At 39.0% G+C, this 27,366-nt stretch overlaps 1 protein-coding gene and 1 long non-coding RNA gene across 4 annotated transcripts in view; one reads left to right on the plus strand and one right to left on the minus strand.

The window, feature by feature from the left end:
- Adam28 (ADAM metallopeptidase domain 28) overlaps positions 1-17,756 on the plus strand; it is a 55,568-nt gene extending 37,812 nt beyond the window's left edge. The window contains exons 16-22 of one of the 3 annotated variants that reach the window (XM_050121869.1): positions 1,245-1,404; positions 4,099-4,179; positions 11,703-11,811; positions 12,726-12,804; positions 13,550-13,624; positions 14,855-14,901; positions 16,326-17,756. In XM_050121869.1, coding sequence (XP_049977826.1) covers positions 1,245-1,404; positions 4,099-4,179; positions 11,703-11,765 — 304 coding nt within the window. In that variant the 3' untranslated portion in view covers positions 11,766-11,811; positions 12,726-12,804; positions 13,550-13,624; positions 14,855-14,901; positions 16,326-17,756. Of the gene's footprint in view, positions 1-1,244; positions 1,405-4,098; positions 4,180-4,502; positions 4,586-11,702; positions 11,812-12,725; positions 12,805-13,549; positions 13,625-14,854; positions 14,902-16,325 lie in introns of those variants that run through there. The other 2 variants (XM_050121871.1, XM_050121872.1) reach the window with 2 other exon arrangements.
- The window catches only part of LOC126488409 (uncharacterized), a 28,511-nt gene continuing 14,678 nt past the window's right edge, over positions 13,534-27,366 (minus strand). Inside the window, exons 2-3 of the long non-coding RNA XR_007588682.1 lie at positions 16,852-16,925; positions 13,534-13,673 (exon numbers count right to left, since the gene is read on the minus strand). This is a non-coding gene — a long non-coding RNA (uncharacterized lncRNA). The remainder of the gene's footprint in view (positions 13,674-16,851; positions 16,926-27,366) is intronic.

Below are 27,366 nucleotides of genomic sequence, written 5' to 3' on the forward strand. Positions count from 1 at the left end.
GAGAAGCTGTGACTTCCTAAGTTTACCAACCCTATTTTCTCCAACCGCAAGCAGTAACAGAAAAGCCCGTTCTCTCCCTTCTAGACAACTTGTTCACAGGCGTCCTCCAAATTTCGCATACATCACTTAGCTGTGACCATATTGGATTTGGCTTTTCTTGGTTTTTCTGGTGGTCGGTGAATGGCTTCCCTGAGAGTTGAGCAGTTTAGCCTGCAGATCCAAAAAGAGTGCTCTGAGGGCCACACGGACTGCTTGGATTTGTCAAGAGATCACTGGAGTTGTGTAGACCACCCTGTTGTGGAAAACTGAGGCGTTTATCTTTTAGAGTTTATCTGAGGGAAGTAAAATAGTACAAATAAATGACTGTCTAGGCCCCTGTGTAAGGTCAGGAACCTACCCTTTGTGTATCCTCTAGCTCCGCCCACAAGCTCTTCTCTGTCAGTGGTTGCCTCACCATCTCCACCTATCACAGCCAGCCCCAATTTGCCTTCTATTTCTGTGATGAAACACTGTGACCAAAAGCTACTTTTGGAAGGAAGAATTTGTGTGACTTACACTTCCAGGCTCCAGCCCATCACTGAGGGAAGTCAGAGCAGGAACTGAAGGCAGGAACCTGGAGGCAGAAGCTGATGAAGAGGCCATGAGGGAGTTTTAATTACTGTCTCCACTCCCTATGCCTTGCTCAGTTTGCTTTCTTACACACCCCAATACTACCTTCCGAGGGACAGCACTGTGATGCTGGATCCTCCTTCAAGAATTAATCAAGAAACTCTCCCCCAGAGATGCCCATAAACCAGTTTGATGGGGACAATTCCTTAATTAAGATGTTCTCTTCCTAGGTGACTGCAGTTGGTGTCAAGTTGATGAAAACTAACCAATACACTTTCCATCATCTAAACTGGGGGGTGCCCATAAATGTGGTGTGTTCCCTTATTTAAGGCCATCTTCTAGAATTTAGGCCTAAGATTCTGCCCCTACCCCTATTAGCCTTAACTTAGACAATTGGCAAAAATTAGTTGTAAAGGAATCTGTACTTAAGAAGCAACACATTTTGTTAATTTCTGAGGGTCCTATGAGTGCAGAATAAGGGCATTGTACATAGGCAGAACCAGAAGTCATTGCTATTAGAAAAATATTATTTTTTTAAATATTGATAAGCAAAGGTTGATTTACGCTTGTATAAGACTGAAATTTGAGTCCTGGGGTAAAGTTTTTGATTTTGTTGTTGTTGCTGTTGTTTGTAGAGATGCCATGTGTGGGAAGTTGTTCTGTGAAGGTGGGTCACATAATCTGCCGTGGAAAGGACTGACAGTATCTTTTCTGACATGTAAATTATTTGCTCCTGAAGACACCAGTCAAGGAATAGGCATGGTGGCCAATGGAACCAAGTGTGGACAGAACAAGGCAAGTTGAAATTGTACTTCCACAATTCATTATCCTACACCCACACGTGTACCTGGATTTTAGCTCAGTACTGTTTCTTACAATTTCTGTAATCACAGTACACACACTGCTAGGATGATATAGGATGTAGAAGAACAGAAGAAAAACTAACAGAGGCTGAAATAAATAGGACAATTATTATCTCACACAGTGGTAAGTTCAGAGAAACAACAGCCTGCATGGTAAACCCAGTGATGCAATGCCACCACCAAGGACTGAAAGTGTCTCTCCTTGCCTCCTGCCATCTCCACGCTCTACATGTTCACACGCGGTGCTCACCATCCAGCACTGCAGGGGCAGGCAGCACGTGGCTGTCCCGTGTGCATCTTTTCTTAAGAAAAGAAAATTTCACTGAGACATAGTTATGAACACCGAGGTGTCGTGAGCTTTCATTGCCCAAAGTTTTACCACCCAATCGCTTGCAGTGTACCTGACAAAGGACAGGGAAGTACCACGTGGCCTATGTTTGTTTAAACTCACCCACAGGACACCGGAAAGCATTTGTCATACAAGGAAGCACATAGATACCCAGTGTATTAATAAAGTCAGGTGTCCACAGCCATCTTCCTTGTGTGCCAAACAATTCAGATTAGTAATGACCCTTGAACTCTACTTCAATACATTTGGATATTTACGGTTGAAAGTTTCCCATTTGCTTTTGACAGAGCATTTTATTCAAAGGCAATCATACAGGAAATCGAAATGTGAGAAAAGATGAGAACAGAGCCACAGCCCACACCTGTGGTCCCTCCTGTCTTCCACAGAGTTTCATGCTCACGTGGGTGTGCTTTGATTTATGTGTGCCTGCACCCATCTCTCTGATAGTGTTTAACTAGTGCCCAAGATATGCTTATATCATGTTATCAAACTTGGTACATATTTTAGTATTTACATCTTTCTTTTTTTAGTTTTTGAGACTGTCAGACATATATGCAGTGGAATATGACCAGATACACCTCCATTTCTCCCTCCAACTCTCCCAGCATCCTCTCCAACACTTCCCCTTTACGACTTCGTTGTTATTCCACTGCCCTCGTCATCTTACTGCTCCTTCTCCTTTTAATAGCTCACTAAGTACTACAATTAGTGCTGCTCATAGGCACAACGATATGGGGCCATACCATACACTGGAACATAAAATCCACCAGTTGTCACACACTCATAGAAAAACAACTCTCTCTTCTTCAGAAGCTGTCCATTGCCAATAGCTCCCTAATAAAGGTTGGGACTGAAAATCATCTACTACATCCATGCAGAAATGTTGGTTGGCTTAATCTTATGTAGACCTTGTGCAGGAAACTGAAACAACTCTAGCACTCCTGGGCATAAACACAAAGGCAATTTGTATCCTACTATAGAGATACTTAAATCCCCATGCTAATTATAACTTTCTACACAATAGTTAGAAAATAGAACTAACTTAGGTGTCCATCAACAGAGATGCAGTATCTATACAAAATGGAATATTAGTGGCGAGGAAAATTGAAAGCACCAAACTTGCACATAGATGGGTAGAAATGAAACAAATTATTGTGAGTGAGGTGATTCAGGCTCATAAAGACAAACTTTGTCAATTTTGGTGCTTCAAAACTGGCAGGTGCCCAGTCAATGACAGCGTCTCTAATAATGGTACAGAGAAGAAGAAGTATGGCATTTACTTTCTACTCACAGTAGTTACTGTAGTAGCATCATATGTAATGGGATTCCAGCACTCCCTTCCAGATGTTCATTACATCACTGATGAACATAGTTCATAGTTCATCAGTGATGACCATAGTTCTGTGGTTAGTAATAGGTCCAAATGTGAGGAGCTGTTAGGTGAAAAGAAATACCTATTAGGAAGGAAGCAAAGGTCATCTTAAGATGGCTTTCTAAATATTTTATTATATACTAAAAATTATAGAGGTTGGTCTGTCTGAAAACCTGCTAGTGTTTGCCTAATAAAATGTTGAGTTTAGTTGCTGTTAATTCATTGGTCAGCAGCTCTTGCTGCTATTTCCTAGTTCCACAAACCCATAGAGCTCACAACTGCACAAAACTGCAATTCTAGGGGATCTCAAACTCCTTTCTGGCCTCTGCATCCACTGGCATGCATATGACATCCACTCACAGACACATGGATGAAAATAATAGTAAGAAATCTTAAGTAGACACAACAGGCCATCTGCACATATGAACTCAAAGCTGTTGTGACGGCATGAACAAGACCAGTGCGAGCTCAACCAGACAAAATCCTCACAAATAGCCGGAGGTGGACACAAAGCGCCACCTCTAGCTGAGCTATTGTTGGCATCTGATGGCTAATGGAAGAGATGATTTTCTCTAAAATTATATTCCCTGGAAAGCCGATGACACTCTTGTGGAAGGCCACACGTTCAAGAATATTTTGACAGCATACATCGATTCTAATTTTTTGTTTTAAAGACATCATATGGGTGGGTTGGGCCTGGACGTGGAAAAAGTTGGGGGAGAAAATACGATCAGAACATGTTGGAAATCCTCAAGGATCAAGGAAGTAATAAAAAGTCCTTTTAAAAAGATGAGTTTGACGACATAGAACTGATGGACAATTTAAGACTTAATTCCTGCCAGTCATTGGCAGAGGTGGAGCCGCTGGAAGCGCTCCATTGAGTTCATGCTTCCATGTCATTTCAGGTGTGCATTAATGCAGAGTGTGTGGACATGGAGGAGACATACAAGTCAACCAACTGCTCCTTGAAGTGCAAGGGGCATGCAGTAAGTTTGGAACGCAGGTGTCCCCAGTTCAATAAGCCTTATGCCATTTCAGTTCTGTTGCGATGAGGCTGAACTCGTACGCTCAGGGCTCAGCGACCACAGTTATCATGTTTATAAACTGACACTCAGGCATATATAGCATGGGACACTGCTTCTGAGAGACCATTATTGAAATCTTTGCTTGTCATAAATATTTCTCCTGAGCAGATGGAAGCCAGAGGAGCAGGGGTCCTGCTCATGTCAAAATCCACTTCACTATGAGAGAATGGGGCCTTGGATGATACACTGAGTCTCATGGTGACACAGCATCCTTCTTCCACTAGGTGTGTGACCATGAGTAGCAGTGACAGTGCAAGGAAGGATGGGCCCCTCCTGACTGTGAGGATTCTGCCACAGTCTTCCGTAGGTAACTCTGCATCTCTGGCCTGGAAACCTGTCCCCTTTGGCCAAGCTCTTCCTCTGTATTTGTATTAGTCACTTTCCTGCTGCTGTGATAAAAATGCCCAACAAAAGTGACTTGAGAAGAGGTAGGCTTGTTTAAGGATGTCCTCTGTTTTGGTGGGAAGTCCTGGTAGCCAGGGAAGCATGAGGCAGCTGGTTACATTGCTTCCAGAATCAGGAAACAGAAAGATGACTGCTGGTGGCCACCTCTCTGCCTCTTCTTTTTGAAAAAAAAAATGTCATTTTATTAAAATCTGTTTCATAAAATGTATTTTGAATATATCTTTCCCCCTTCCCTAACTTCTCCTAGATTCTCTCTATATTACTACTCAGACAGCTTCATGTTGTTCCTCTCTCCTTCAAATAAAAGATCAAAACTGAAAAAAAAAATAGAAAAAAATGAGACAAAAAAATACCAAAACAAAACAAAAACTGCTCAGAAACACATGGAGTCCATCTTGTGTTGGCCAACTACTCTCAGACATGGGACTTGTCCTGGAGTGTGATTAATATACCCAGTGAGATCCCACTTGAGAAAACAGACTTTGGCTTTCCTAGTGATTATCAATTGTAGATAATTTTTTGTTTATGGGTGGGAAGATATGTCTACTTCCTCTTCTTTCTGCTGCGAGTCTGCCTAGTTTGAACCTGTGCAGGTCCTCCTGTGCATGCTGTCACAGTCTCTGTGAGTCCATCTGTATTAATCCAGTTGTGTCTAAATTGTTCCAATCCCTGGGACTTATCCATCACCTCTAGCTCTTAAAGTCTTTTTGTATCCTCTTCTGCATAGATCCCTGAGCCTTGAGGTGAAGGATTGATAAAGACATCTCATTTAGTACTGATCTCTGCCTCTGGCCCAAGGAATGGGTCCACCAACAATTAGGGTAGATCTTCCTACCTCATTTAATCTGGAAACTTACTCACAGATACTCCTGGAGTTTGTCTTCTGGATGATCCTAGTTCCTTCACCTTGACAGTATTGTCTTTTACTCTAGGATATAGGGTTCATTGTCTTTTTTTTTTCCTCATCAAATTTCTGTTCTGTAGCTATTGTACATATGCTAATCACCCCCAAATTTTCTTTAGCAATATTCAAATAAGGTTTTCAATACTCTTACACTGTCAAACTTCATACAAAAAGATAAATTCATTTGTAATATTACTTTACTATATCTTGTTTTCTTGATTGCTTTATGTTTTATCTATTTTCACAATGCTACACGATTGTTAGCTAATATTAACTCATGAGACTCTCTGAGAACATGACTTGGATTATGGTGGTAGGTCTATATTCTGCTTTCTGAGTTAGTTTTCTTTATTTTGAGGTATGCTTTCCTATTCATTCAAATGCTGCCTACAGGTGGGCTGTCTTGTTCACCCAATATTGCTTACAGATGCTCTCCAGTTCATCCACATGCTGTCCACATTTCGTTTGGCTCTTTTCCTTTGGCGTGTGTGATCTTTGTTAGACCAGGGGATAAGCTGACTCAACCTGGTTTAATGAGTCTTCCTCATTAAACAAATGGAGTGTTTGTTGGGTAGAAGATAATACTCAAAGTAGGAGGCAGGACATCCTATAGGTCGTCAAGGAGAGAATAAGCCACAAGGGAACCTTGACTTTCATTGTCATCAGGAAGAATACTCAAAGCTGAGAGAGGGCTCTTTATGAATTCCCTTCTTTTTTTTTCTTGTGCACCCTCCTTGAACTCCGTTCTTTGCATGGCTTGGGGTGGGTGTCTGGAGCCAGATTCAGCCACCTTTGGGTACTCCTGTACCAAGCACCAATTTCTCCAGAGAGAAATTCCTGGAGTTTTGTCCCAGGGTTTGTTGAAACTATATCATTCTGTGTACACAGAGGATGGGAATGGAGATGTGCTTAGGATGGGCCTGAATAAACTGTCCCAAGTTCAAATACTTTTTTAGGCATTTTAAACAAAAGAATAACATTTAATTTTAATGTTTATGCCTCAACTTACTTCTTTTGTTTACCCAATTCCTTTACTTCCTATCTTCCTGAAGATTCTAAACTCCATTACCTTTTCACATTATAAGATGTTATTATATGATATATTATTAACTGGATTTATCATGTTTGGGGTGGGGTTGCAGGGTAACTCAGAACAGAGTCACAGAATCAACAACTTAATTAGAAAGCTTTTCGATGATTCCAGTTTTCACTAAAATAACCTTAAAGTGTGATTTTTCTCTTTTTGAAGACTTTATTTTTATTCATCTACTAACTGTGGACGTTTTGAACTCTTATTGGGTTGGTGGAAGTTCCACATAAAATTTTGACATTATCCTCATTGATCCATTCCATAAAGCTCGGAAGAAATACTGATACCCAGTGGATCACCCAACCAGTGCACAAGCACAGAGAGATGGGTGGGCTGAGATCTGCAGGCTGCAAGAGCTATGGCATTGGGAAGGGGCCACAAGGTCCATCGTTCAGTGGGGGGTTCTTATCATTCAGCCTGGAGAAGACACAGTGTTCTCTGGCTCCACTGTCACCATTAATATAAGCAATTCTTGTAGCAAAATTCATGCCCAATAAATAATTTAAGAACACAAGCTTATGCGTAATCTTTAAGGAAGTTTGTATTCATTCAACTTTCTAGATTGTATTTAAGAGTGTTTATGTCCAAGTATTTCTGTTTATATAGAGCTAAATAGAAATAGTTTCAAAGGATCCATAGAAATAAGATTAGGCTTTTTAAATCAGGTCTTCTTTCATAACTATATTGGAATATACACTGCTTTATTTTGTCCTGTTTAACTGACAGGGAAAAACATAAGAGTGTATGTACTTATGAAATACCATATGGTATTTTGTCACATGTTTACATTACGTAATCTTGAGGTCAATTTAAACACAACTGCTTCTTCAGACATTTATCATTTCTTTTATTTTGGCTGAGATAATTGTTTTATTTTATAATCTGCTGTTACTTTTTCTGGTTTAGACTGAAATAATTTAAATTTACTTGGTGAAGTCTGTAAAGTCATATACCACATACATGTTTTTCTACTGTATTATCTCATGTGCAGAAGTAGGAAGCAGTGTGCTTTGCAAACATAAACATATCATTAATTTTTCGCCCTGATAAATAGTATTTAAGAGGTAGACATATATTAGGCAAATCACTGTTTTTAATTGGACTCTCATCCTAGCAAAGTCAGGGTCAGCCTTATCTCTGCACAGACTCTAGTTCGTCCATAAACACGGTTGTCATGTTACAACTTCACTACGTAGCGACTTATAGACTCTAAAAGCATGAGTAGAACTAACTTCTTCTACGCATCAAAAGACCCATAATATGTGTGTAAAAAAGTAAACATGCTGCATACATATGTTATCAGATAAACTACAGTGAAGAAATCCATCATTTCTCTATGGTAAAAGGCCCTCATAAATTCTTGTTCCAGATCTTTCAACTGTGCAGTGAATTTCTATCTATGCTACCCCATGTGTGTAATAACCAGAGTTCATTAGTAGCTGACTACTACATATCCCACGAACCCGTCCCCTGGTCTCCTCACCAGTACCCTACCACCATCTGCTACCTAATATGCAGGAAAATGGGGTTTTTATAGTTATTATTTAGTTAATACTTAGGACAACCATTACATGACAATCAAAGAATATATTATGTGGAATGTATTCTGAAATTAATTTAAGCTAACTTTATGGTTTATCACATAGTCATGTGTGCAGGTTTTCTGTGTATGAACAGAAAACACAGTAACATGAAGTTTAAACTTGTGTCCTCCTGTGTCTACATGTGTTCTGTGTGCCAAGTTGGTCTGTACCATTGCTCCTATATAATTCCAGCTACTAGTTTATTTTCTTTATTCTACCAGTTACCGTGTAGAAACCATAAAAATAACCACTCTGAAGATGTATTTCGGGGGAGGTGAGATGGTTCAGTAGTGAGGAGCACTTGTTGCTTTTATGGAGGACGCTGGCATGATTCCCGGCACTAACTCCAGCTCTAGGGGATTTGTCACCCTCTTCTGCCCCTTCACAGGGTGCACACGCATACATGCAATTAAACACTCATACATAAATAAAAATAAATAAACCTTTGACTTAATTTTGATGTTATAACCTGGTACTGTCTATGACTGTCTGATTAGAAGTCATGGTAGTATACACATGCATATTTAGAATAGTCATATCTTCTCAATGGATTAAGACTGCCTTCATTGTGAACTGCTGCTCTGTGTGTCTCTATTGCTGCTTGCCTTTTAAAGCCTGCAGTTCCCGGAGACCAAGACGGCTGAAGCATAATTCTGCATCTGTTTGTGTTGCTATAATATCTTCACATTTACATTCATCCTTATAATATCCTCACATTTACATTGATCCTTTTTAAATCCTCTTGAAACCTGAATATTATGCATTTAAATTATGAAGTTAAGAAAATTATGCATTTAAAAAATCTTTGCTATCTCACATACCTTTGGGTTTGGATTTATTTTTCAAAATTTATTTGGAGAACAAATTACTAAAGTGCTGGGACACAAATCATCAGTTATATTGGGCAGTTTCTATGTATCTTGTCTCATCTAAGCTTTTTTTTGCTAGTTTTTAATTTATATTTTGTGCTGTATTACAAACCAGTTGGCCATTTTGTTCACCACTTTACTCTTTTTATGAATTTTGAGAATAGGAAGTTTTTCATTCTATTAGTTGTCCTAAAAATTTCCATATCTTTTTATTTGTTCAACAAGATTTTAGAGTGATTGTAGATACATAGCAACACTGAGCGCAGTGTTCAGGGGTTCACTTGTACTCCTGCACCCCCACTGTTGGGGTGGTGCATTAGTGACCGCCAATAAACATATATTGAGATCCCATTGTCATTCAAGGCACAGCTCCTGTCAGGGTTTGCTCTTGATTCATTTACTCTTTCTCATTTCCCGTGTTTCTAAACGTTCCTCGTCCTCTTCTTCCTGCTTCTCATTTTTGGTTGTGAGTCCTCAAGATGACATCTAGGACCTTATGCATGCTAGGCTCTTCCACCAAGTTACATCTGAACCTTCTTGCTGGGATCATTTTCCTCTTCCTCTCTGTCTTTTTAAAATTATATTCCTGTTAGTATGTTAAGAATCCCATACAAAGTATTCTGATAGTATTTACTCCTCTCTCCCACTAGCCCAAGATTCAACCCTCTTACCTGCCCAATCCATCCAACTTCGAGTCATTGACACCATCTTCTTCTGCTCTTCTTCCTCATCTGATCCAATATTGGTGCCCTGGAGTGTGCTGACCTGCTAGGGGTCATGCCATTAAAGAAACTGATTCTCTTTCTTTTTTATTTTTCTAAATTCTTACTACCTCATTAATATCTAAAAAAAATCTATTTTAGAACTTTCATGGATATAGGAGTTTTGTAAAAACTTTATGCCGATCAAGACCTCCATTGCTAGCAATAAAAGAAGCTGGATTTGCTGTTCAATTATTTCTCTCTTCAACTGCCCACTTACTGTCTGTTAATATATTATTTCTTTTACCCCAAGCCACAACTTTGTCCTCTCTGATTTGGCATGTTTGTAAGCACTGACAGTATTCCAAGTACTCTGTCTGATATGATGTTTTTTAAATACATATTATTCTGACATTAGTTCTAATGTGTCCGCTCTTCCCCATTCTTAAGCTAAGCTCTGTCTCACAGACATGCCACAGCATTTGATTTTTCTCTGATTTCCTTGAATAAGAATTTTATGGAAGCTGAAAAGAATTAGATATTTGAACAAATGCCATTTTCTTATCTTGAATTCTACTTTCTGGGGTATCAACCTTTTCCTGTGTATTTTGCCTTCACACTTGTCAAATTTTCCTGTATTTTTGGAACTGTCAGTCTTGCTGTTGGACGATGGACTAAGAGCAGCAGCTCCCCTGCTCTTCAGATGTGTGTGCTTTCTGGTTTCTGTTGATTTCTGATGATTAGAAGAGAAACAAAACCTTGAGATTGGCCAGGATCCAGGCTGAATGTATTACTTAGACTAGGGCGTAAAAACAAAGACAATTTATGAATTATGTCCTGTCTTTTTTTTCTCTCTCATTACCCTGCTCTTTATTTGCCAAGGGGGCAATACCATCTCTTTCTTGTTTCATTCCAAGGCTGGATTTAAAATACATTTTCCCTGCTCAGCCATCCTCGTTATTCCATATCGTCCTGTAGTCTCCCAGCCTTCACTCTCCTATTACTGCTGCCAACCTTCTTCCATTTAAAGAATTTTCAGTAAGAAGCTATTTAACCCACCTCCTGTATACTTTTACTTGCTTTTTATAGACATTAGCACTGTGATCAAGATCATGTTTGCATTTTACCAACTCTGTTAGATTTTTTTTCCTTCTCTTTCTTGTTTTTTTTTTTTTTGATAGAGTACTTGATAAATGTGTCTTAAGGAAGGAAGGGCTTGCTTTGGTTTAGTTTTGTGGTTACAGTCCATTATCGTAGGGAAGACATAGTAGCGGGAGAACAGAGAGCTGACAGGTCACATGGCACCTGCAGTCAGGAAGGAGAGAGAGAGAGAGAGAGAGAGAGAGAGAGAGAGAGAGAGAGAGAGAGAGAGAGATGAATGCAGTACCCAGAGGTCTTTTGGCTCGTTCCTCTCTTCAGTGCAGACTGGGAACCCAGTCCATGTCTAGAGTGAGTCTTCCCTCCTCTCCTTCCACAGATCAGAAGACAATTAATCAGCAAATATAACTCTCCAGGAAGACAGGTTCATTTTATAAAAACTAGATAAAATTTGTAGCAAATAAGTGAGGCCAGATGCAATGGCTTTCTATTGTAATTCGGTTACATGGGAGACTGGAGGATCAAGGCAAGTTTGAGATTAGCCTGGGTTACACAGTGAGTTCAAGGCCATCCTAGCCTACCTAGCCTGGCCAGATTCTTTTTGAAAAGTAAAGAACAAAGGGAGGGAGGGGAAAAAGGAAAAAAGAAGGGAGGGAGAGAGAAAATCAGGAAAAGAAGGAAGGAAAAAAGAAAGGAAGGAAAGATAAAAGGAGGCAATCTAGACTGAGACAAGCTTCTTGGTCCTCAGTAGGGTTTCTGAGCTCTCTGTTGTAGATTTCTCCATCGTGGTTGGTGTGCTCTTCCCTCTGGCAGTCATATTTGTGGTGGTTGCTATAGTGATCCGGCATCAAAGTGCCAGAAGGAATCAGAGGAGAGTTCAGAGGTAAGCCTTCATGTGCTTTGGAGACCCTTTAACCTCTACTTCATTTAACATTGGATTCTATGGCTTAATCCTTCTGGTTTAATTTTATTTTACTTCATATACTAAGAAAACCACACAGGTATGGTTTTCACTGACCACAGACTGGGTATCCCTTCGACTGGGCAATCTTTTGCACCCAGATACAATTCTTTTCTCCTTGGAGTAGCTATTTTTGTAATTAATAATAGCAGTGACATTGGGCCTCATTATTAAATATTTCTGCACTTATTATTAGAATAGAAGAGAGCATATTAATTGTCTGACAGTTGTCTGGTAGACATTGTGCTGAGGTTTTCCTATCATTTCTTTTAATCGTTGAGAAGACTTCATGAAACAGCTGCAGTATTCTCACTCTCTGGATGAAATGTGACCTCTTTGTCCCTTAGGATAATGGAATTCACATTTAATAAATGTAGAGGAGACAAGAAGGTTAACAAAGGCCTCTGCATTCTTCAAAAGTGAGAAATTGAGGCTTGATTGGCATGGAGATCCTTTCTCTTACAAACCATCTTAACAAGATTATTTTCCATCACTTTCTGAGACTGAACTATTTTGATGGAACTTATTTCATACAAAACGACTCTTAGGGAAATATTTAAGGAGTTAAAAATAATCAAATGTCATGACTAAGATAAAAGTTGACTTATTATCATCATCATCTTTGGGATAAGGGTTCTGCCAAGAACCCAGTTATTATCCACAGGATAATAATGGTGGATAACTTGCAACTAAAAACTGAGGGATGTTCAGGAAGCACACAGAACCCTGGTAGTGGAGCAGGGCACAGTGGGAAAAGGAAGTTGTTCATCCTCTGTTGAGTTTTCCTGGCATGCTGAAGATGCTGTTCAATTCACAGGACATGTTTTTACTTTTAGGTCACTGCCCACTAAGGATGCCAAGATGCACAAACAGAAGTGTAAATCCCCAAAGGCGAAGCCGGTTCAACTCCAGGAGGTGAATTCAAGTTTGAACTGTTTTTTTTTTTTTTTTGTGACACCCGAGGTTATGATTTACCCCTTTCTTATATTATTCTGACCGTACATCTGTCATTTGTGCCCTTAATGCCTAGAAATCTACCCCACATCAGTAGATAGTAAGGACGGTGGACTCTGTGCCCACACACACACAGTCAACTTCCCCTAGTATCTTGTTAACACACAAAAGAATCTTTAAAAAGCCCTTGAAGAAAGGGCTTGTGAAACTCAAAGGGAATAGAGGGAAGAAACGTTGACAGCTTCTCCCTCCCCTTCCTTCCCCCTTCCCTCCTTTTCCCCCTTCTTCACCTATTCTGCCCTCCCCTCCAGCTCATTCTCACTCTGTCCACTTTGACTCTAAGTTCATTATTACTCCTGATAGACTCCTCTCTAAAAGCAATGTATATACTTGTACAGTCAACTATGTAGCATGTAACATGCATGACACTTACAGCTCTTGCCATGTCTTAGATGTTTAGGACTTTGAGCTGAAATAGATCAATAGCGCAGCATCAGTGGTAATGGTTGTGACAGAAGTTATCCCTGGAAGTTCTGGAGAAATCCTCCTATAATGCTACAACCTGGCTACTGGGATCTCTCCTGTCTTACTTATTTCTACGTTTCAGCTTCGCCCTTATCATATAGGCTGGGAAAGGGCAACTTCTCTGCTGACTGTACTTCAGCACCTGGTGGTTTCATTGTAAACTTTAATTTCTTCATTTTAGATGAGTCAGATGAAGAAGCTCCACGTGTCTGAAGAAGCTCTGCCCACTGAAGAGAATGAGCCTCCCCTCAATGTTGTGAGTTAGCAACTTCTCTCTCATCCAGTCCAACCTCAAGGAGATGCTCCTGAAAGACATAACCCATAGTGCTCAACATAATCAATAGTGCTTCTGTTGATTCAGAAGAATGTTGAGATTTGTGTGCATATTAATGTAAAATATAAATTCTGCAAAACTTTAAAATGCAAAATGTGGTAATATATGACTCTACATTTTTATTTCTGAGTTTATCCCTCAAATTAAGAGCATAGAGGTGGAAGTTGGTAATGCAGAATATTCATATCTTAACTGGTTTTTCTGTTGCTGAGTTAAAACATCGTGAACAAAAAGAAGTTGGAGGAAAGGATTTATTTAAGCTTATAGCTTATACGTCCATCACTGGGGAAAGCCAGGGCAGGAACTGGAGCAGAAGCCGTGGAGGAATGCTGCTATTCAGATTGCTTTCTCTGACTTGCTCAACCTGCTGTCTTATACAACTCAAGACTATCTGCTCATGGATGGCAGCACCCACAATGGGTTGGCCCCTCCCACTCTCTCATTAATCATTAATCAAGATGATAGTCCAGAGATCTACATACAGTCCAATTCTGAAGAGTCAGTTCTTGTTTGAGACTTTCTTCTTCCCAGATACATCTAGCTTTGTATGAAGTTGGAAAAAAAAAACAATCCATGCAATTCATTTGCTCCACAGAACCCATTTTTAGCCTAGGTTGATTCAGTAAAGAGTAGCATAGACTACACAGATTAAACATTTATTTATGTTCATTCTTGAGACTGGGAATTCTAAGGTTGAAGATCTGGAATTTCCTGGTGTCTGGTGAGAATTGAGTCCTGGTCCATCAGTTGAGGATAATGGAAAGGAAATGGTGGTAGGGGAGAAAGATTAGGGAAAGGAGAGATACAACTATCTTTTTGTATCTTCATTGATCCAATTCTGAGAACTCCACCTCCAAGAGGTGAAAGCCCCCAAAACCTAACCACCACACTGGGGATTATGGCATCAACATATGATTTGTGTGGATGCAGAAATTAAGTCCACACTAAACAGTCTCATCACATAGCTGTGGACCCTGTGCTTATGTCTGGATCATAACTAAATGAAAGTGCCACACTCATGGGTTTAGAATTATTCATGTGGTTAAGTTTCCAAAGTCTCTGTTCTTAAGAATGAGTTAAACATTTTCAGTACTCACACACATTTTGAAGAGCCTATTTTGAGCTGACTCTCCCTTTTTATCTTCTTCCTAGCTATCCACAAAGCCAAATTTCCCACCACCACCAATTCCTGTTTCCTCGTAAGTATCAGATGGTCACTGGTGGATTTTCTGCCAACTGGCTTTAATCCACAGGCTCTTTGCCAGTGCTCCTTCGGCTCACCTAACCTCATCACAGCACATTTGCTCTGAAGAACCTGGAAAGGGAAGGGCTCCTTCCATAGTGATTTCACAAGGCTACTGAATCTTTATGATAACACAGTAGTCCTTTCAGTTCATAACTGTTGAGAAATAATGGATAAATTTATTGAATATGGCAAATGTCTTCTAAGAAATTGTTTCTGAATGCTCATTATAGAGGACATAAGATTAGATATTTATGAAATGATTGTTATTTCTTTAAGAGGTAGAGGATGAAAAGTCAATCCATGAAGGCAAGCTAGAATAAAAGGCAAGCCTTCTTTAAGTAAAAGGCAGAATCCAGCTACTCATGAGTAGTTCTCATTCCTAACCCTCTGTTGTGTGTAAAAGAGAAAGAGTCAAAGTTCCTTTTATCAAGATGTTTCGCAGTGTTAGTGAGCAAACAATGCCCACATGCCTGGTGTGCCTAATTCCTCAAATACTATTAGTGTCAAAGTGTGCAGTACTAATGAGAAATCATTGTGGTGTCCCTGTGAATGGAGCTGGTGAAGCAGAAGGCCATTGACCTTGTATTTGGAATTGGCCCCAGACACTTGGGTAGCACCGAAGTGAATAGTGAGGGGGTAGGCAGTAATTCCATGAAGGAACTAAGCTTGGCTAAGAGGGGGAAAATATGCCATCTCTACTAACTGACTTACTTTTCCATTTTTTCCTAGTAACACAAAATCATTTTTCTATTTCCAAAATAGGCTCATTTCTTCACCCACTTAAGAGATCTATAATGAAATTATGATTGTCTCTTATCACCCCTAGTGCCAAGGAGAAAAGCCTCTATCGTGTCTTCTACGGTTTTTACTCTAGGGCAGGGCCTGATATTAGTGTCTTGATGATGAGTTTTGTTTTCAATAAACAAGAAAAGGGAGACTGAAAAATGCACAAATACATAGCTGTGGAGACCCAGTTCTTTATTTTCTCATACTAGTGAACAAGAACTGTGTGAGTAGATGCAGCATCCACAGAAATGCTCACATAGATCCTTAACTCTCTCTGCATCTCCTCATCTTAGGAGTCTACTTGCCATGGTCTACTTTCCTATGCTTGCAACTCCTCCCACCTCTGTCCTCCTTCTGCTAACTGTCCACAGGAACATTTAAATCCCAGAGAAAGAGCTGTCTCTCCTTCTACTCTGACCTTCTGCTGTTCCTAGTCCTTCATGGCTGATGTATTAAATAATTTATAATGTAGAGGGCTGGGTTTTAAGGAATGCTTTTAATTTTTTTATTAGCTTCATGTTACATCTCTCTATGAACTTTGATAAATTTTTAGGTTGCTTTGATCATCTAAGAAGTTTTTCTTTCTTTAAGGGATTCAAATGCAAAAGTCTGAAGCAACAGCTAAGCCAGGGTTGATGATCACATGATCAGATTGGAAGCCTGGATGTTTTGGATGGAAAAGAGATATGTTCACTTCTTTATTACTATTGCTCTTGGCACTCAGAGGTCAACATTGCCTAGTTGATGCTGTATTTTGAAGAGACTAAAACTTGCAAGAAAGATACTTTTGAGAACCTTTGTCCTAACTTAAATAATCTCCTTTCCATACTCATAGGAAGATGGCAAAGGAAATATATAAACTATAATACTCTAATTAGTTGGTTCCAACGCTTGGTTTACTATGATGGTGACTGCTTAAATATTTTTGACGACCTGAATTTTCTTCCGCCTTTGGAAGGGATTGTTGTGCTCTCTAATGAAAACACAACAATACAAACAAAACAAAATCATAAGAAGCTGGAGGAGGGTGCATTCTTTATTAAATAAGTAGCAATGTCTTGATTCTATCTACTTGTCAAATTAGAACATCAATTTAAAAATAGAATTATGTAAGTACCTCCTCTTCTAGATGTCTTCAATATCCTTTCTTCTGAAGTTATTTTTTATTCACTTTGCTATTTGGGGAGTTTCCTACAATAGAGGAAAATATTCTTATGAACTAATTTAGTCACCAATTATTTGTGTGCTGACTGCTGGCATTACTAAAGTGAGCTTCCCTTGTAAACAGAGAATGTTCAGTTAAAGAAATGAACATGAACCAGGAGTTGCAAACTGGTGACCTACGGGCAGGGTTTGGATTGCAGATGTGTTTTATTTGCTCTAAATCAAAGATCCTGGCCACACAGCACTATTTTTTTTAAAAAAAAAGATTGTTTTGAGTTTATAAGAAATAATTTTTAAATTGCGAGATCTTGCATAAACATCCAGATTGCTGGATTGTAACAATCAGATGGGTCTGTCAACAACAGAATCACACTTCCCATAACATCTTCATCTTCATGACAGATGCTAAAATGAACATGGTTGGCTGGGTACCAAACACTCCCCTGCCTTGTTTTAAAGACCCTGATTTTACCATTTTTTTAGAACAGTCGATGTAACTCCATACACATAATGTTAACCACTCATGACAATCAGAATGTCCTTGCCTCTGATTCGTTAAGTGAGTGGGTTACTCCCCGCTTTGGCCCTGTGAGATGAGGGAGGAGGTTATGTTGGAAAACTTCTAAGGAATGTTTCCCCATCCATCCTTTCTTCTGCTTGTTGGCATCTGGTCCTGCTGCAGCTGTGTTGGGATCTGAAGACAAGGATGGTGTGGACAAGATAGAGCAGAAAGATAAACAGAATTCAGCTGAACTTTCCTAAGATGTTATTGAGCTGGTAGATTAACAACTGTTGAACTGGCTCCACTTTTTGCTGGGACTTTTTGTACAATCAATAAATTTTCCTTGTTGTGCAAAACATGTCGAGTTGGGTTTTCTCTCATATGAAGTTGCAATCTCCCTAAAGAGTGAAGTAGCTTTGGCGTTACCAAGATGCATGCTCTTTTATAGTCATGGCCACATTCATTTCCCTTTATTATATTTGTGCTGTGACATTCATTGCCAACATCACTTCCAGTGATTCTAGAGCCCACCTGCCAAACAATTCTCATTGGAACCCTTCTTTCCATGTAGGAGTTTCTTAAGTATGGAACTACTTAAGTTTGGTTAAGTCTGGGGGATAAGACTATAAACTTAGAACATCTTATTCTAACCTGGAAATACATCCCTATTTCCTATGAAGTCTTAATTTGATTGTTCCCCAACCCCATTGTTTCTGTTTATTTGCTTGTTTCCTTGAATTAATAACTCTTCCCAGCCACAGATTTACTTTATCCTTTCAAACAACGGCATTTATTTACTATGTATGTGTTAGCTGTCTCCCTCCACCATTCACCACGTGGGTCCTTTACCTACTGAGTCATTTTGCTGACTCCCACGTTATGTAGTGAGTACATGTGTGATGTGATATGTGTGTGTTTGTGTATGTGTTCACACAATCATGCCTGCATGCATGTGGAGCTCAGAGGACAATTTAGTAAAGTCAGGTCTTCCTAGTCATCTTTATGTGGGCTCCAGGGAGTGAACTCAGGTCTCCAGACTTATTCTGCAAGCACCTTTACCTTGTGAACCATTTCACCAGTGCTCACTTTATCTTTTATAATGTTAATGTAAAGTCTTGAACTTAGAACTCTCAAGTAGCCCCTTGTCATACCTGGAGCTTGAAATAAGCCATATATACTCGCAAAGAGCAGTATTTGAACATGAGAACATGAACATATAGAGCAGTGTTTGAACAAGAGAACATGAACATATAGAGCAGTGTTTGAACATGAGAACATGAACATATAGAGCAGTGTTTGAACATGCTGTGATTTTCTAAATGATTTTATTTTCTCCTTGATCAATCAAATAGCTCAAAAGTTCCTAACACATCTACTGGGCTCTAATCACATGGCTCTTTTATCATCTCTCTTTCTCTGTCCTTTATTTTTCTCTTTCTGAAAATTTAGTGGCATGGTCGATCTGATTAATTTCTCTCACACGCACTGTTTCTCTCACTGTTGTCTGTATGATTCCTTGGTGGGCTGGGAGACTTCGGTTTGTTTTCAAACTTACTGATTTTTATGTTGTCAATCTTCTTCCTTAATTTCAATTTGTTTTGCCATTGTTCACCATATTTGGTTTTTCAGCAGTAACAATCCTTTCCAGAAATGTTTAGTGCTAAAATGAATGCGGTATTGCCTCTCAGACTTTTGTGTAAGATTAAGGGCAAAAACTTCACATGCCAATCAGACAGACATCATCTTCCAGAGGTTCCGACTATTGAAATCGGGATTACTGGAGGAGCAGGCTTTGTCTGAGAAGGATTGCTAGAAAACTGGTTACAGCTGTGTTCATGCTTCCATTGTTGTGATGGGAGCTGAGGAAGTAAGACCAAGCAGTGTGAGGAAGAAGTCTTAATATACCTCCGTGAAGGCTTTAACAGGCCATACTCCAGCTCTGACCATGGAGTCATTCTTAGAACAGTACAAGGTCAGAAGACAAAAGAAAAGGTCTTTCTTCTCTAATGTCAACCAATCACAAGTACCAGTTGTCCGCAGCAGAGATGAGGTTTTGGGAATGACTTTGGGATTGGGAGTAACTTTTAAGAAAGCCTGAAGGCTCTTTGCAGGCAATACTGGCAACCACTGGGGGACTTTATGATGCTCAATGGGTACCTTGGCACATGCTGGCAAGGTCTATTATTTATATTTATTTCATTGAACATACTTGGCTCAACTCATAAGGATAGCATTCAAAATGGCTTTAAACATACTCAGGTAACATCTATAAAGATGAACAATGGGAATATATCTGTATACTCTCAGCTGTCCCTAGAGTTTTAGCTGAGAAAAAGGAAAGGATATTTTTGAAGGTGAGTTACTATAGAAGTTTACATCTCAAGGTCTGCCTCACATAGAAGCAAACAAAATGACAAGCAAAGCAAAGATGATGTCCAAATGGCCCAGTTTATCACAACTCACACAAAGAAACAAAAAGTAAAAACAGCAAAAGGGAATAGATGAAGATACCAGTAGGTGAAAATTGGTTGATTTCAAAATGCTAGTGACCACTGCACCTGTAAGAGAAATTATCCAAATGGCTTGGAACATGGTGGTTCTCACTTGGATCCAGAATGATTTAGCAATATATCAAAGTTATGCTCACATTTAACAGGGCCCTCAGAACTGACTGCTTTCAGACTGAGGACCAACAAACAGTCTCAGGGAAGTTAGTGCTAAAATGCCCAGCCTGAATGGACTAGCACTTGGAGTCCTGAGAGATATGTTATCTCAGTTTCAGTGAACTTCATGGCGTCTGATTTGCATTTTGATGAATACTTTTCAATGTGGCTGTCAAGCAGTAGTCAGGGATGACCATCAGCTAGCTACTTGGCTCACTCATGGCTTATGTCACAAGAGCAAACCTCAGATAGGGCTAGTTTTACCTAAGCACAGTTCATCATAATGGCCAGCTTTCACAAAAGCCAAAACACTGCAAAAAAAAAAAAAAAAAAAAAAAACATCACAACAGTGGCTATTTCCCTTCTTAATATCCATGCTTGGAGGAGAGCCACATTGAGTGTCTTGGTTGAGATGAAGCATTTCTGCAATTACAGCACTTACACCATATTCCATATGCTCTTCCTCAGCCTTATTGTATGGATTAATGGGTCTGAGGATCTGCTCTCCAGATGCACCCCTCTAGAGATAAAACAGCAGAGTTGTGTGCAGTGGTAGAGAATGGGATGTTGAGTTTGAGAAACCCTGGCAGTGCGGCCTCAGAAAACCCTGGCAGTGGGGCTAGATGCTGGTTCAAGTTTGGTTTAGTGCAAACAATATCATCATGACAGAGGCAGAGATGAGATGGGTACCACTCTATATGAAGTGATCTGAAAATTTTGGTTGCATAGCCACCAAGTCTCCTTCTCTACACTCTTGCTTCAGATATCTAAGTTAATTTCCTACTAGGTTTTAATTTCGTGAAATATCTACACATAACATGATAATATGGTTCAATGGCTTTACCTACATCCACAATACCATGCAGCTGTGAAGTCCTGCCAGTCCCTAGTCCTTGTCTATCTTCTCAGGGTGTCTTTATCCATCAAACAGTTTCTTCTCATTACCCACTTTCCCAGTTCACAGTAACCCCTATTTCAGTTTATATTTCTGTGAATTTACCACACCAAATACTTCGTGTAAGTAAGGTCGCGTGTGCGCACGCGTGTGTGTGAGGGGGGTGAGTGTGTGTGTGTGCCTGTGTATGTGTGTGTATTTACATGCCTGGATCATTTCTCTTAGCACAGTGCTTTCATGTTTCCCCATTGTGGCAGTAATTATTTGGATTACATCATTTTTTAAGCTTAATCAAACTAATCCCTCTTACTGTATTTATTTCATACTTCAGACTTCAGATTATAGACAAGCCTCTGTGAGCTCAAACACATCAACACCACTCTCATTTGTGCTCACGTTTAAGCCAAGAGAACGATTTCTAATTGTCATCTTTACTTATACTTCTGTGTAGACAAACCTAAGCTGATGATTTTATCCTCTCTACTCTAGTGTTGTACAAATGTCATTTTAAATTTGAGTTCATGACATCCACTTTTTTCACAAGAACCACATCCGAGGTTGTTTGGAAAACATTGATCAAGCACCTGTCTGCATTCCTGTGTTGACATCTCAGTTCTGTAACTGTCATGGGAAAGACAGTTTAAGGAAGTTCACAAATTCACTTAAGTTAAAAAAAAAAAAAACAACAAAAAAAAAAAAAACCAGAAAAAATGAGTATGGCTGTCAGTTTCCCATTGATGTCCCATAACGTTCTTAATTGGAGACGACAGTCACTGGCCTGCAAGGGTTTCAAGCTAAGTGTTATGACTCAACAGAGAAACGGCCCCTCCCTGCCCCCATGTAAGTCAATACATCCCACTAAATTGACCTAAACTCTTCGGCTGCCACGGTAACTTGCTGAGACATGTGTCTTTTGTGCCTATAAATGGTATGGGGCCTTTGGAATCCAGCTTCAAGCAGGACGTCTTTAATCTTTCACGCTTTTAGCAAAACTGAGCAGAGCCACCAAAAAGCAGAAGTATCTCATGGGCAGCAAAGGGAACTTAAGAGGAAAATGTGTTAGAATGATAATGGGAAGAAGTAGAGACACAGAAAAAGCGAACATTCCTGGCAGACTGCACACCACACTCAGGAAGGAACAGCAGTCCGCCTTCTGCCAACAGCCAGCTGTTAGCCTGATGCAGATCATTTAAACTTTCTGCGCACCATCAGATTTATTTATCTATAAAATGAGATAAAATTCATACTTTTTCAACAGTAGGTAATTTTCTCCCACCTCATGTAGCTACTCCGTATGGGAACAGCACACAAACTTAACTATCCTTCTCCATACTTTTTCTTTCAGCACCAAAGATCAAACCCAGGAGGTCACGCATTTTAGGCAAGAACTCTACCATTGAGCCACACCCTTCACGCCTCAACCCAAGTTTACTCTCCGCACCATCATGTTGCCAATTGCAAAACTATTTTGCACAGAAAACCTGTATAATACTATAATGTTTGTTATGCAGCTTCTACTATTTTATCTCTAACAACAATATTTATATATGTTCCATTACTAATATTCACTGTGTCAACTTCCGAAAGGCTTCCTTAAAGCTTGCCATATTGCATGGTTTATACTTATCGGGTTGTTTTCCTTTTTTTCCAACATAAATATTTACCAAGCCTCCATTTATCATGTTGATATTAGGGGCAAAATGCTGGACCTCTTTTCATGCTGTCCAGCCTGGTTCTTAAGCTTTATGTAAATAAACATAAAGATGAAATAGTTGCAGTAGTAAGGATAAACGGCTACAAGGAAGCCCAGAGGGGATGTTTACCAGAAAAGGGCAAAAGAAACTAACTGGTGGAGTTATCCTGTGAGATCGTGAATCACATTTTATCACATACTTTTAAAGGAAAACAGACTGCCAGAGAGATACTAGGATTAATAATTGTCACACTTCTCGCAAAGGTATGGCAAGTTCAGGACACTGCATGAAGGTCATTAAGATTACTAGAGAACCAAAGAGTTTTGTTCAGAGCAGCTTTTCTGTATTTGCAAATGGCACTCTTCAAATGTACACACACACATTTCACATTAAACAAATTAAGGAAGCTTCAGAAATTGTAAAGCAAGCCAAATGAGACGCTTGAGGTATCAAACACACAGCGCTACATGTTTATGAGCAACACTCACGATCCAGAACTCCTCCAAAACAAGTATTAATTAAACAGGAAGGAGAAGTAGAAGTGGCCAATGCAAGACTCACAGTGCCCATAAAGTGAGAGAGAGAAAAAAAAGCTGTGATGAAAAGACAGGAAAACCACAGAAGCCAAGCAGGGCCAGCGAGCTGGAACATAGAGTACAGCAGAGGGAGCCTGACTCTTCCTACTCTGAGACCTGAAACGTTCCGGGTGTCCTCATGTCAGGTACAGCTAAAAGAACTGTCTATGTCCTTTGCCTAGATTCTCACTTGGAGGTCTAGGGACACTCTGTAAACACAGTCAGTGGCTGCTTACATGACCTACACTCAGATCATGGATCACACCCATTTGAAAAGATGCTCCAACAGAGCATCCATCATCCCTCCCTCTCATCATTAGCTAGGAATAAAGACCCTTGCCATTCATCTTCCCTTAAAGTCTCTTCTCTCTTTGTTGAGAGAGTCCAGGCTACAGTGATCACAGTCTCCCTGCCTCCACTGCAGTGCCGGCATGACAGGCTCACGAGCAAATGTTTCCAACTGAGCTGAGTTCCATGGGTTAAGAACCCAAACAGGAGCTTCCATATCCATAGCACTGAGCAAATCAAAAGAGGTATTTTATTTTCTCTTGACTGTAAAGCTTAATCATGATGGTTTTAGTGATGGTAGCTACATTTTGTATCACTGCACAGTCATTATTTTCAATATCTTAAACATCTGCATTTTGGTTCCTGAAATTACGAACAGCAGAAGTAGAAATTCTGAAATCTAGATAATAGGAATATCAACAAATCATGATATTCCCCCTCTCCCCAAAAAACAAGTAAATTTAACAAATTAAAGAAATACTTGAAAGGCCTAAGTCTATTATTTTGTTCATTCATCCTTAGACTTATGGGATTTTTTTGATAATTTATACTTATTGAGGGTATCAGAATGCTTATGTCCCCATCCTTACAATGAGTTGTTTGTCAATTCTGTATGGAGTGATAATAAATATTGAAATAATATAAAAATTTCTTCATATTCTAAAACAGTCAACTTTGGAAGTATTTATTATATAATGATGGTTCCTGACCAAATAAAGGCATCAAAATTTTTTGTAATGTTACAGCACTAGCATTCACATTATTGGTGTTCTGGACCACCTTGAGAGGGTCATGCGCTTTCAATATGGAATTCCTAAGGTCATGCATGACAGTAAGGTGTTTTTCATGTGCATATTTGTCAGATGGCTTCTTGAACTGATCCAGCCACTTTTTCCTTTGTTGCAATTGGAGATAATAGACAAAAAGACATTTTGAGTTCTTCAGTTTCTCTGCAGACTGTGCCTCTTTCCCTAAGGACTGGCTCAGATGACCTCAGCTTCAGCAATCGCTGAGGTTGCATGCAACAGGGTCTCACCACAGAAGCCATGTGAGCTGTGTGGTCTAGACTTTCTTCTAAGAATGTAAATGGAGAAATACAAAGGAAAACGTCTAGCTCAGATGACATGAGTAAGCTTTTACCAAAAATGGTTGTCTTAAGGATACACTCCACAGAAAGATCAAAGTAAATTTGGCTGTGAAGAAAACACAGGAAACTGCATCAATGGTCACAGCAAATTGCTAATATCATGTAATTCTAGTTTATTCTTGTCCAAAAGCCAAGACACCCTTAAAAATATAGGGTAAGCTGTTGGTACCTCCCTGGGCTCTGGGCTTAGAACAAGAGCAGCTGGACAGCTCTTTGAGAGGACATAGGAGACATGGAAAGCACTCAGATACTTCCCTGGAAGCTTGGTGACTCTGCCTTGAGCACATCTACTGTGTGTTTCAACTTCTGCAACAAGGAATGTGCTTGGTGCGCTCAGGAGAAACAGTGTGATAGAGAAACAACTATAGTTTAATGCTTAGGGAAATGTGTCAAACACACCCATACAAGGTGGCTTGGTACCCAATCCCTCTAAAGCGAGGTAACACTCAATACGAGTGATACAAGTCACACTAAGAATTTATGTTGATAATGCCACCACTCTGAGGCCAAGAAGTGAGGAGGTAACTTGAGGTCTCTCTGTGATAGGAAGTGACCAATAGGGTTCTAGTGGTCAAGAGTTTCCATACACACTGGGGAGAGTTTATCTATGTTTTCCTTATAGACTAAGGTTTTCTAGCTGAGGTATGAGGCCTTCTTACACCCACTGCTAAATAGAAGTGGAAATAATCTCATATAAAAATTAGATATCACACTAGGAAAGCAACAAGTAACAGAAAAGTGAAAACTGAAAGGAAAGATTTTGCACCAAATGAGAGATTCTGACGTCTACACTAGTGGTAGTGATGATGGTGATGACGATAACAGAGCAATATGGTCACGAGGGAGTGTGTTCAAAAACTGAAATAACAAGAAAACTTCAAAACAGGAAAAAGATTAGTTCTTAGAATTTGAATGACAAAAAATATACAATAAAGTATGTGGAATGCACAGGTGGGCAGATAAAATTGAGGAACAAGTTAGCAAACAGAGTAGAAGGAAACAAAAATGCACACAAATTTTGGAAGAACACAGTTTATATAGGATGCAAATGCTGATATTAAAGTAATAGGAGACCCTGAAAAAGAGAGAGGTCAAAAATGAACGTAAGGAAACATGAAAGATGAATTGTCCACACTTAAGAAAAATAAATGCAAAAGGAAAGAAGAAAATACCATGGGAAACCAAAAGAGATAGAAAATAAAACATAAAATAAAATATTTCGTCTTTAAGAAACATTAAGACAAATGTAGGAAAATTATATGAAACAGAGGAAACAAACAAGTCAGCCTCTAGGAGGATGAAGTATATAACAGAGAAAAAGCCAGGACCAAACAAAGCTTAGTCTTCAAAAGCAGTCAGTTCAAGAAGGAGATGCAGTAATAAATGTGTCTATAGCAAATATTCAGGTTTCACCTTTACATATTTAGATTATGTGTATATAGCCTGTAAACACTGTGAACCTGTATTTAATATATGAATGTTTAAGCTCTTTTAAAGTAAAGGAAGACTATGTTTTTAGGGATCACTCTTTTTTTTTTTTTTTACAAAACAGACATTTTGCAGTCTAATTTTAATTTCACTGTTTCTGTGACAGTGTTAGTAATTTAGCAGGCTTATCGCAAATTTATTGAACATCTACAATGTAGAGGAGAAAAAAAATCTTGGAAGAATTTAAAATGGCACCTATATTCAGACTCAATAACCAAAAGAGTTAATCTTAATCTTTGCATGCACACACACACGCATGTACTATATATATATATATATGATAAATCTATTAAAAATAAAACATACTTGATGAGACTAATAAAAATATGGTTACTCAGACCATATTCAGAATGACTGTGATGTGTATATGAAATACTGTAATGTGATTATAACAATTGAGAAGACAATCAAACTTTATTCTGAGCACGGACAAGTAGGAGAATATAGCCAGTGGACTTTGTGCAAAGAATGAAGGACACATGACTGGAGGGCACGGTCCTATGAGCAATCGTTTTATTTTTGAGCAGACATTTTTATGTAGACATTTTATTCTGAATTGGCCTCATTGTTGCAAACCTTATTCAGGAGCTGGTGCAAGATGAGGAGATCTTTATTAAACATAGGGGCTGTTTTTATTGACCTCGGGTATTGATGTTTGCTTGCTAAAGAACAATGGTGAGGAATCTTCCAAGGATATTTCATTACAAAATTAAATAAAGAATTAATCAGAGATGGTTTAAGGAGATATTCAAGAGCCTGGCGTGAGTTTCTTAACAAGGAGAATGCTTGTTACAATGCTGAATACTTTTATTAATTTGTATGAGGGCTCCTTATCTATTACTAATTAGTCTGAAAGACATTTTTAAGTTTGTTTAATATGGAATGTAAATCATGAAGCATATTAAAAGTATAATAACTAGTTTTGAAAGACATGACTATTAGCTCTTAAGTAAAAGCATATTATTAAAAGACTGTGTCAATATGCAGGATATTATTGCCACCAAGTCAATTTAAATTCTGTAATCATAAAATTGAAATAAAATAAAGAATATTAAAAAGAGTATTTAGGGAAACATGGCTAGTGGGAATTTAAATATTAATTAAGAAGTGACTAGTTCTGCTAAGTGACTAACAGAAAGTTAATTAAGGTCAGATAGGAAAGGATTTTAATGGTTAGGATTTTGTATCTAATCAAACTCATGAAAAAATGCAGGTT

This window comes from Alexandromys fortis, unplaced genomic scaffold, assembly GCF_014885135.2.
Source record: "Alexandromys fortis isolate MF-2015 unplaced genomic scaffold, M_Fortis_MF-2015_v1.1 scaffold_203, whole genome shotgun sequence".
In the NCBI taxonomy this organism is placed as follows: domain Eukaryota; kingdom Metazoa; phylum Chordata; class Mammalia; order Rodentia; family Cricetidae; genus Alexandromys; species Alexandromys fortis.